Source organism: Hermetia illucens, chromosome 2 (assembly GCF_905115235.1).
Source record: "Hermetia illucens chromosome 2, iHerIll2.2.curated.20191125, whole genome shotgun sequence".
NCBI lineage: Eukaryota > Metazoa > Arthropoda > Insecta > Diptera > Stratiomyidae > Hermetia > Hermetia illucens.
Genome location: NC_051850.1, coordinates 88460792 through 88472720, shown reverse-complemented (window position 1 = coordinate 88472720; position 11929 = coordinate 88460792). Strand labels below are relative to the sequence as shown.

Here is an 11929-nt window from a genome sequence, read left to right as displayed (position 1 = left end):
GAGAAGAAACCTTGCCCAAGCACTGGGAAGGAGTGTGAACCCGAAGAGTATAGTTGTGGAGATGGAAAGTCGAAAGTTAACTAGCTTCAAGTTTGTATAACCATCGTTTAAACACAGAAAGTATTGCTGAAAGAAGTGAAATACGATATATAACCACTTTTCCATTTTTCATTCCATATGTTCTTTTGCAAATCGATACTTTTTGCAATATTTGTTGCTTTCAAAAATGACACATTTCATGGACTTCAGTCGTTCAGATTATGATTCCCCAATCTGATCCGGCCTTTTGTTGGAAAATTTGACGCTACATTTTACTTTCGAAGGGTATAAAACTACTTTTTGAACCACGAGTTTCAGTTGTTTTTATTAAATAATTAAAAGTGCTTTACTGTCTCTGTCACAAGCACTGTTCTTAAAAACGGTTGCATCGATTGATACCAAATTCGGTGAGAAGGCGGGAAGTGTGAACGTTCACATATACAGTGAGTCACGGCGTTTTATGTCGAACTTGAGAGAGGGTCTCCATACATGCAAAGGAGGGTTCAATTTTGTTTCACAAAAAATTTAGGGATCAAATTAAAGGTCTCGGTTAGTATTTCTTAATCTTACATTTAATGCAAAGGGGAAGTATTAATTCATTTCATGGACCCATTCCCAGAACCTACTCAACCGGAAAATGTGAAAAAAATCACGAAGCTACCCCTATATGGTGTTCAGGCTCCGAAATTCCCTCCATATCGATATCTGCTCAAACAAAATTAATAATGCTATATTTCTCTAATTTTTAGTAATTGACTGTAAAACCCCGTTAAGTTCATTCTAGAATCATTTGCAGCAACATAGGCTTTAGTTTAAAGCATGATCCTACCAAATTTGGAAGACAGGCCAAAGTTATCGCTTTAGTGCAAATTCTAAGACTTTGAATCAGTCAGTATCACGCTAAAGTGATTATTTTGACATAACATAACGAAACAAAAACACACTCAGATATTTTCCGTTTCCTAACTTGTTTATATTTGATTGCATTTGTCATCATTTTAGCTGAAGAGAAAAGAAGACCTTCAATATTTTTTAAGGTTTTGTGTGAAACTCTCACACCCGATTTACTTGGAAACGGCCGGAGCAATTGTCATGAAATTTGTGAGGTGTGGTCTGTAAATTTCTTTACATATTCTAAGTAGCGCCAATTCATGTTGAGTTTAAGGGGGCTCCCTATACATGTGAAAGGGGCGTATACAATTTTTTTTTCACCAAATATGGTCATGTGGGGTATCAAATGAAAGGACTCAATTAGAACTTTTTGAAACTTATTTTCTTATTTTCGATTTTGGGTGAAACATAGGCGAGTCACGGCTCAAAATATGTGGCCCTAATATCTGTTGAAATAAAGTTAATAATGGCATATTCATACATTTTTGAAATTTACCCGAAAACTTCCTTAAGATTACCCTAGAAGTCAAGATTTGGCATTGGCATAAGGGATAACATAAGGCTTAACTTTGGGAAGTTTGAATGAAATCCAACTACTATTAACAAAGTTACAGAAGATCAAAATTTGGCATTTCACATAAATTTATTCCACTCCATGGCGTGTTTGACGTCGTCATTATTTCAAATGAATTTATTTGAACGGCGGTGTCCATGGCTAGCTTTTTAAGCTTTTTTTACTAAAATCGGTTCAATGTAGGTATGTGTGCCTGTCCGTCTGATTTATTCGGAAACGGCTGGTGCTATGGTCACGAAATTTGATTAGAATATGTGGGCTGTGAACCGCTACACATGCAAGCAGTGACATAATCTTTTGTTGTCTTTGAGGGGTGCCTATATATGAGGACTATCTTCAATTTTCAGCTATGTACGAATGGAAATACGTGCATAGAAAGTTTCTTACATACAAATGAATAAAAACCTTTCTACCCGAAGCGAAGCGCTATTATTAAAACTCTATTATAAGGAAAAATAATTATATAAAAATGTGAAGAAATCCCTCACTACTATTATTTTTACCGCGCTGAATAAGCATTGCAGAGCAGAAATAAACTTTGACAAGTTATGGTGAGCTGAGATTCGAAAATTGAATTAAGTAAAAAGACGATGCTATGTTTTGGATTGTTAGCTATGCAAACGTGCTTCAAAATTTCTCCAATAAGTCCAGTTTTGCAACTTATTATTACTTCACAGAACCGATATATCAATCTTCGACTTGGCTTCCTATGTTTGAATTGGAAGTTCAACTCACTGCCCATAACAAACTTATCGAGCAGGGAAATCAACTATTCCTTAGAGCATGGAAACCCCATTATAGCCTTAATAAGTAGATATTTTGCCAGAGAATGCTCCAGTTCTCTTTGAATATTCATTAGACGACCTGCTCTAATCTTAACATCAGTTTTGTCTCTGTTCTGCAAAACTCTCCAAGGAATACCAAATGTAGGTGTCCACTGCGGCTCTGTAAGTTTTGCTCTCGTTCAGGTCTTCACTGGTATATTCTCATAGTGGCTTCTATTGAAGGTTTTGTTCAGTGTAAAACAAAACCTTATTAAAATTGGTTTACTGTCTATCTACATGTCCGTCTCTTATATGCAATTTTCTCAGAAATGGTTGATACCAAATCTGGTGGAAGGTGGAAACTGTGTACCCCATGCATGCAGTGAGTGAGATTGCTCTACGTTGAGTTCAAGGGGAGTGAGTAAACATTTTTCCAACGTAACAAATAAAAGATCTCGATTGGTTTCAGTAGCCTCTGTTCTGACATTTGATGCAAAAGTGGGGATTTCGGGAGCTGGAAAGTGGTCTTTTCTTTTATGGACCCATTTTCAAAAGTGCTGTCTGTTTGAATAAGGTTAGTAATGGTATATTACTATATTTTTCAGGAACTGACAGAAAACCCTCCTTAAATTCACCCTGCAATCATAGAATTTTCCTATAGCATAGGCTATGATACTACTAATTTTGCGACAGTCGCACTATTACTAGCAACGTTGCAGTAGGTCAAAGTTGTCCCCTTCGAGCAAATTTACTGCAATCTAAGACTTTGGATGTCAATATCACAATAAAGTTAATAATCTCACATAATATATGCATATGCATGACGGGCCAGGCACAAATGGGACAAATGCCCTAAAAGTTTTCGACTTGTTCTAATTTTTTTTTCGATATGGAATAATTCGTGCGTTGGTGAACATAAGATGGATTGAAATTTCGGTGAAAACACCGTAGGGAATTAAAAATTAACTTCAAATTGGATGAGAACTCTAAACTAGCACGATTTTCTGTATCAAACATCCAACAATCGCGTGAACTAATCCCACCTTTCCAAGATAAGCAGTTTGTTAAACCCAATAAAAGCAACAACCTTTACTTGTCAAAGTGCGTCTTCAATTTCTGCTAACGTCAATAGCGTTTGTTTTAAGTTACTCCCCATTTATTTATGTATATCCCAGTACACTTATTGTTGTTGACTTTAAGATATCGAGCTCTAGGGAAACATCATATTTATGAATGATTAATATCTGCATATACATGTCTAGAATATCTAGGAATAATTAATATAATACAACGAACTCATATTCCACTGGTATCAAATGGAGCTGAATATTATATAATGGTTGAAGAATGTGGACATTTTTCCCAACCTAGACTGAGTTACGCATGTATAGAAGAACTGCTCAATGACATTTCTTTCATTAAAAAGGCCATCTGTATTGATTACACGCCCACTCCTATAAATTCCTTCATTTGCAGGAGATAGTCCAGCATTTTCTGCTTATCAGAAAATGTCAGAGTGTGTTGCATTGATCTCTTTTATTTTGGAGCTTCTATTAAGAAATTTATTAATTACTGACTCGGGGCTGAAATAAACATCTCAATTACATGGAAGAGCAAGTTGAAAGCTCACTTCGCCACAAAGTATCACTAATTACTAGGAGATTGCCATTACCCACACCCTGCGTGGGTTACGTGTGGGGACATGATGGAAACATTTTATTTCAAGTCAGGCCTCTTGATAAATGGCCTAACATGTCAAACGAGTCTGGTTTACGAATATTGTGTTCAATTGCTGTGGTGGAATTGTGGGTGATTGTGGTGAAGGAGTTCGTAGGAGAGACTTTTCTGCTCGTCTTTTGAAACCCCCTATATATGTACGAATAAGGACACGTCCCGTCGTTCTATTACATACATATGTTTATTATTAGAATGTCTGTGGGCGACGGGTAAGATACTATTTCATGATAGGTTTGTTTTTGTAGTTTTTGCACGGTAAAGGCGGTACTTACTTCTTAACGGCTCTCCTTTCGGTGAATAAAAGTAATCCAAATGAATGTCTGTTATATGCCAAAAGTAACCTGGAAAGAAAAAGAATAGATGAATGGCTTTCAAACATTCGTTGTAAAATATATGATAGTGACACAAATAATATTCGTCCGCGGATATGTAGGACTCGCCCTGTTTCAAAGGACCCATTGTGTCTCTTATCTGATATCGCTTCAAATGAAGTTGCGTTTGCTAATTTTTTCTTGTAGTTATTTTTTTTTTATAAACAAGTCGACATCCGTTTAGTTTCTCGTTTTAGGTATAAAACAGTTCTAGGGATTATACATCAAATGGGGGCCGTCAAACTAGTAATGCAATTATTGCAGTGAGCCTTTCATTCTATTAAAACAAACGCCTACAGTGGCCAGCGCCAAATAATAGTGTGTCCGGGTGGCTCAGCAGTTAGAGCAGCGCAGGGTGGTTTGTACGGTGACAGTCGACTCCGCTGCGAATTAAGTGAAATAAGGTAATAACCACCGGCGAACGCAATGCTAAACATATTACATCCCTTTTGAATTGTACGTTACGGTTTTGAATGAAGTGTTTTAACATGCTTCAAGCCCTGATCCATTTGGAGTTTCGCAGTGTTTTCCAGCGAATTCCGGCAATATAGTAATGTTCTACCACTACCTTAGTGGGAGTTGCTATCTAAGGAAACGCTGCCCCCAAAGAAGCGTGCTTTTGAAACTTTTGTGAAATATGTTGATCGACAACCCAAGCCTATGCGGGTGCAGTGATTGCGATAGCTTCTAAAAGCAACTCGGAACGTCATGTAGAAATATACAAAGCGCCGCAGATTTCATTGACGGTTTGTGCCTCAAGAACGGGTGTTGCGTGGATCCGGATAAAACCAAAATAGAATAGCATTTGTTCCAAAAAGAAGAAACTGCGTGGCCTTTGCCTGCTAAGGATGAAAGGAATAATACTTAAACTTTCCGAAGAAGAGAAGTATCTTGGAGTTATTCTAAATAAGAACCATGATTTGACACTCAAGTTTTATGTGGTATGGTGTATTTTATGTTCAAAAAGTACTGGGAATTGCTAAGTACTTTTTTTGAAAGTTTTGATAATAAACGGTGATGAGAGTCAGAGCCAACAAGTCTGACATAGAGGCAAGTCAACAATCGGCCGAGTAGCGCTTCGAATATGGCATGAAAACAAAAAACAGAACGCACAAGACCTTAAGTATCTGCACGCTAAATATTAGCACTCTCACTGGAGACAATCACACACTGGAGCCTATCGAAAAAGGCATGTTGATATCTGCGCCCTATAAGAAACTCGATGGTCTGGTGCCAAAAGCTGCGGTATACAACGCAAACGTGGGAAAAATGGCTGTAAACTTCTCTATTTTGATAGCTACCCTTAATACGCTGTTAGCATTTCCATTTCAAAGGGTTTCTCTGACGCCATTGAAGAAGGCGAACGATTTAATGATCAGCCGATGAAGCTCAATATTATATTAGCTGATCGTACTGATCGCTTCCTCACCGTGTAACCACCACAGACAGGTCGACCTGTTGACTAGAAAGATGTCTTCTGGCAACTTCTTGATGCCTGCTGATGACTATATCATCATTGTAGGCGACCTTCATGGTCACTGTTTGGAATATGCAATTAAGGTGGCGAATGCAAAGTCTACTTTGCAGACACTCATGCCTTTGTACTTATGAATTCATGGTTCATCAAACGATTTTCCTCACTTCCTCCCTTTTATAATGGGAACAGTAAAACAAAAATCGCCTATATTCTCATAAGACGCTGACATTTAACCACCGTCACTGATTGCAAAACCGTTCCCTACGAAATTGCACCTCAACATCGACTGTTGATTGACGTCTTTTGAATAAAGCCAAAGATAAAACAGTGTGCATTGACCCTCGGCTTATTAAATGATTTCACTTACGCGATTACGGACCATTACAAATATGGAAGAATCGTGAACCAAATTAAAGACACGATCTATAAAACGGCCTATGCAGCAGGTACCAAGCCAGGTAAACGGTTTATCAACTGAATTACTTGGATTTGGAATGAAGTCGGATTTGTCAAGAATTGCGGAACTACTGACGCAATAAACGCTACGCGGTTACTCATAGAAAAACACCGTGAGAAGCATCGTCCTCTTTATATTGTATTTCTGGATATAGAGAAAGCGTCTGCTCTACGGCAACACCTAATACCAGAAGAGTTCACGCACTGTTCAATTGCTCTACCACGATCCGAAAAATAAGGTTCGAAGTGTGGCGGGGGGTGTATCAAAACTGACACAATCACTGTCAGTGGCAGTGATATGCCCAGCACTGACCAATTTGAATATCTCGGGTCAATGCTATCAGCCAATAAAGAACTGCCTTATGAAATTGCTTTACGCATTAACCCAACCTGGATAAAGTGACGTTCCACAACTGATGTTCTTTTTAGTCGACGTATCAAAGCTAAAATATACCGCAGTGTCGTCCGCCCTGTCGCCCTCTATGGCTCTGAGTGTTGGCCGATTATAAAAGAAATTGAAAGGCGTCGTGCGGCTTTGGCTGTTATTTTTTTAGGTTTTATTGAAAAGTGATCCGTGATGCTGAGGTGAATGCGAGAGGCGGCAGGTCTACCCAAATGCTGCTATGCTGACGATATTGACATCATGGGAAAAACGACCCAAGACGTACATAACATCACAACCGATAACAGCAATATCGATGAAATCCGTGCACGATTCTTGGCAGCCAATAGAGCCCATTTCAACTTACAAAACCTGCTCCGCTCGAAACGTCTCACCATTGGGTCAAAGCTTTGACTGTACACGGAAATGTTCTTGCTAGTCGTCATTTATTCTCCGGAGAGTTGGTTTCTTAACAAGAAAAATTACGAACGCTTGGCCGGGTTCGAGAGAAGAACTCTCCAACGAAATTGAGGATGGACGATTCCGTAGCCTTCCTACATACATTCCAATAACCTATGACTAGGATTTACAAGGGTGGTTTACAGTATTAATGGCTGGAGTTTACTTTCGCTTTGCTCCTGTTTTTCCATATCGACTAAACCCCCAACATAAACATTCACTCGCTAAGACACCTATTTTACCTATGTATGAATAAACCATACTTCATAAAGGATAAAAAGGTAAAGAATTTATTTAAATGGTCGATTTTAAATGAAATATATTATACTTATACAAAATATTGATAACTTATAGATAAAATCTAGAAGTTACTAATATTTTGTCCATCCACCTTTGCTTTAAATTATGCTATCAATTCGGCGCGGCCTACTCTGAGTATAGATTCAATGCTTTACGAGGTCAGTGGGTTATTTTGTGTTAAAATTTTCTTCCTGAGGTTTTGGCTTTGGTAAACCTTTTGTTTTAAAGCACACCGACCACCATTTTCAATTGAGTTGATACCAGGAGACGTGGGTGGCCAAAGAAGAGCAGCGATGTTTCGATTGAACTAAAATCCCTTGACAGATTTCGCCGCATGGCAGGGAGCATTGCCTTGCATAAAGATTGCAGAATTACGATTTGCTTCCATTGTTACATTTGTTTAAATGGCAAACATCCACCGTGTAAGACTTTTATCATAAATAGTGTTGTTGGCTTTTGCTACCTTCGAGAAAGTGCAGTTGTTCACTACCACTCCCCAAACATCACTCAATGTAGATGTTTGACAGTTATTTGAATGCATCGTCATTTGATCGTCATTTAGTGGAAACAAACTGGTCATTCAATGCCTGAATTCATCACTAAACAGGACTAAAAAACCAAACTTAGCCGCAGCTACTTTCTGCAATAGCAAATACTTTGAAATTGCTTTTCATTCAATTCCAGTCAGCAGCTTTTTCATGGAGAATATTCAGAAACTTATAAAAAAAAACGACGAAACAACAGACAAGGAGGAAGAGCTGAGTGCGTTTGGGCGGAGCACAAAAATGCGTCGTTCACCGCAGCGATCAGTGAAAGAGGCAACGAGGGCTGACATACCCGATGAGACACCGGGGCGCTCAAATAAAGAGGAAGCCTCATCAAGTGGCGCGACTGGCCGTGCGGAGATGGCAACTCCATTACCTTGCAGTGCCCCTGTTCTGGAAGTAAGCTCAGTGAGAAACGCTAGTCCCGAGTAGATGGATTTGGACACAAATCGAGTGGAAGCATTCGACCGTCCCCGTTAGAGCCGAGGAGGAAAGTGCGCAGCAGTGGTGGAACGTATGCGGTCGGCAACGTTCCTTCAGAGGAACATCAGCAAAGGCGTCAAAAACGGGCTGATGGAACTGGAGGAACTACTGGACTGCATTTCCTTTTATAGACGAACGTGGAGAGCAGCGGAAGACGAATGTAGAGCACAAACAGTCGCACTCCCCGCTGAGAATGCCGCTTGCGTCAAACGGACCGCAGATAGCCCTCTGCAAAGTGAACTGAGGAAAAAAGCGGAAAGAGGACGACGTGCCTGTTGGCGATTTTATCAAAATAGTCTCCAAGGCCCAAAAAAAGAAGGCGAAATGGGAGAAAAAGAAACAACGGACTCCGTCGCCAAAGACACGTCTGCCCAGAAACAAGGAGGCTGCCAACCAAAAGCCAGTAGCGGAAAAAACGCGGAAACGAAGAAGGACTAGACCGTCGGCTCTGCTCATTAAGCAGACGGAAGGCAAGACATTTGCGGAAGTCCTTAGTGAAATCCGCTACAGGATGAAACCCGAGGAGAACGGAGCAGAGGTGTCTTCCATACGGAAAACGAGGAGTGGTGGAGTTCTCGTCGAACTGGGCCCAAAGACGACCAACAAGAGCACGTTCTGCGAAGCGGTCAAGGGGCTATTGAGGGAGAAGGCTCTTGTTTCCAGCCTAGAACCCATCTGCTCTCTAGAAATACGGGACCCTGACTGCCTCACAGAAAAGGTCGAAGTATAGGAGGCGCTAAAACGTGAATGTCCAGAGGTAACCAATGCCCGGATAGGTATTACCTCTGTAAATGCTCGAGGCCAAAAACTCGACGTGGTGGAAGTCCCCGAGCAATATGCGAGGAAACTCCTTAACAGCGGGAGAATCAAAATCGGATGGGTAGTATGCAGGGTAGGAATGCGGATAGTCCCCACCAAGTGCTTCAGGTGTCTCGACTATGGACACACGTCAGCAGCTTGCAAGGGTCCGGACAGGAGGACAGCATGCCGGAGATGCGGCCAAGTGGGTCATCAAGCGAAGACTTGCAAGGAAAGCGAGAGTTTTGTTCTCTGCAGGGACCGTGGCGCGTCTGGTGAAAACGTCGCACACACTGCGGGCTCGGGATGGTGTCCGATCTTCAGGGCGGAATTGGAGAGGGCTAGGGTGCGAACGCCATGATCCGCATTTTGCAAATTAACATGCACCGGAGTGCAACCGCTCACCAGTTGCTAGAACAGTTCGCTGCGGAAGTAAATGCTGATCTAGTGCAGGTAGGGCCGCGCTGGGGGGCACCCCGGGGTGGTGGTGTCGCAGCTGACACTGTCGTAAATTCAGTGATGAATCTGATAACGACGGCGTGTGAGGCTTCCATGCCCCGGAGAGGCCCCAGGCGCGACAAGCCTTCTATGTACTGGTGGACGGCAGAAATTGCCGACCTACGGAAGCAGTGCCATAAGCTCCGCCGTTTAGCACAACGTTTGTACGCCAACGAGGAGGCATGTGCCATAGAGGCACAATATAGATCAACAAAAAGGAGACTCCGCAGCGCTATAAATAAAAGCAAAGCTCGCGACTGGCAAAATCTTGTTAATGAGGTGAATGAGGACCCGTGGGGACTTAGCTATAAGCTTGTCACTCGGACAATCGGGGCTCTGCGGAAGCCCTGCATACTGAGCACCGACCAGATGGACCGCATTGTGCGGGCATTCTTCCCCAGACACCCTGTACGGGTTGATGTAAATAGCGCGGAAAGCGTCGTGGATTGCCCCCTTTTCACAGTGAGAGAGCTTGAAGAAGCGGTTCCCACTATGAAAAACAGGAAGGCGCCAGGTCCTGATGGCATCCTGGCGGAAGTTTACAAACTGGTGTTCCACCAACGGCCAGAATTGTTGCTTGAAGTGTTCAATGCGTGCTTGAAGGAGGGCATTTTGCCTAGTCGCTGGAAAGTGACCAGACTCGCGTTGATCAGTAAAGGTAAAGGAGACCCGGAGCTCTCGTCTGCATACCGACCACTGTGTATGCTTGACATACCCGGAAAAGTGCTCGAGAAGCCCATCAGGGGTAGACTCGCTGAAGCGATCCGTGCTGACGGGGACTTATCCGCAAGGTAGTTCAGGTTTAGAACAGGGAAATCTACAGTGGATGCTGTTATGGAGGTCGTAGATGCGTTTAATCGAGCCGGGGCACACAGCCGCCGATCTCGACGGATAGTGCTCCTCATAGCGCTTGATGTCAGAATTGCCTTCAATTCCATAAGATGGACAGATATGCTAGGTACACTAGAGAACTCCTTTCACGTGCCAATCTATCTCATGCGGATATTGAGGGATTATCTGAAAGACCGCTCCCTGCTCTATGAGGCGCTAGAGGGCCAGAGGAGGATGGAAATCACGTCGGGGGTAGCACAGCAATAGTCTGCTGAGACTCGATATGCCCGAAGAGTCGCGCCTGGTCGGTTATGCAGACGACGTTGCGGCACTTGTTGAACAGGCGCAAAGCAGACTTGGCATATTGATCCGACGGGTAAGCGGATGGATGACTGCTCACGGTTTCAACCTTGCGCTGGAAAAAACCGAAGTAGTCATCCTGACCAGAAGGAGAATCCCGACCCTGCGTCCCATATCGATCGGCGAGTTGATTATAGAGTCAAAACCAGCGATTAAATACCTTGGTTTAATGCTCGACTCGAAGGTGAGCTTCTTCGAGCAAATCAAAGCAGCGACGGACAGGGCTGCAGCTGGAGTCGTGGCCTTGAGTCGGCTAATGGCGAATGTCGGGGGCCCTATATCACCTAGGAGACGTCTCCTCATCGGAGCAACGTAGTCCGTCCTTCTCTATGGTGCGGAGGTATGGGCTGATGCCCTTGACAAGGAGGTGCATCGTAAACGCCTCGCTCAAGTGCAGAGGCGGGGAGCCTTGCGAGTGGCGTCTGCTTATCGCACCGTCTCCGAACCGGCTGTGATGGTGATTGCGGGAGTGATCCCCGTTGCCCTCCTTTCCAAGGAGCGCAAAGCTACCTATCTCCGTAAGGGCGAAAACTTAAGAGAAGTGGTTGCCCGTGAAGAACGTCAACGCACTCTTAACGAGTGGCGACTTTCTTGGCAAAATGAGCCAAGGGGCAAGTGGACTGCGCGGCTCATCGACAAATTAGACCCATGGTTGAACAGAACGCACGGTGAGATTGATTACTTCCTTACCCAACTTCTAAGTGGGCATGGAGGTTTTCAGTCTTACCTGCACAGGATTGGGAAGGCGCGACCTCCTGATTGTGTGTTCTGCAATAGAGTGGCGGACGACGCTGAACACACCTTTTTCTCTTGCGAGACGTGGGATCGCCTCCGCCAGCAGCTTTATGCAGACACAGAGGAGCTCTCTCCAGACAACATTGTGCGAGGGATGCTGAAGAGCGCTGGCAGCTGGAATCGTATTGCGCATTATGTTCGGGCTCTTCTTACTACGAAGAAGATTGAA

General features: G+C 42.9%; 1 protein-coding gene across 6 annotated transcripts in view; it reads right to left on the bottom strand.

Annotated features, from left to right (window-relative positions):
• Positions 1 to 11929, bottom strand: part of LOC119648666 (acid sphingomyelinase-like phosphodiesterase 3b) — a 594559-nt gene that overhangs the window by 251954 nt on the left and 330676 nt on the right. For all 6 annotated transcript variants that reach the window (XM_038050452.1, XM_038050451.1, XM_038050448.1 and 3 more), the window contains one exon: positions 4278 to 4346. In XM_038050452.1, the coding sequence (XP_037906380.1) occupies positions 4278 to 4346 (69 nt within the window). The remainder of the gene's footprint in view (positions 1 to 4277; positions 4347 to 11929) is intronic.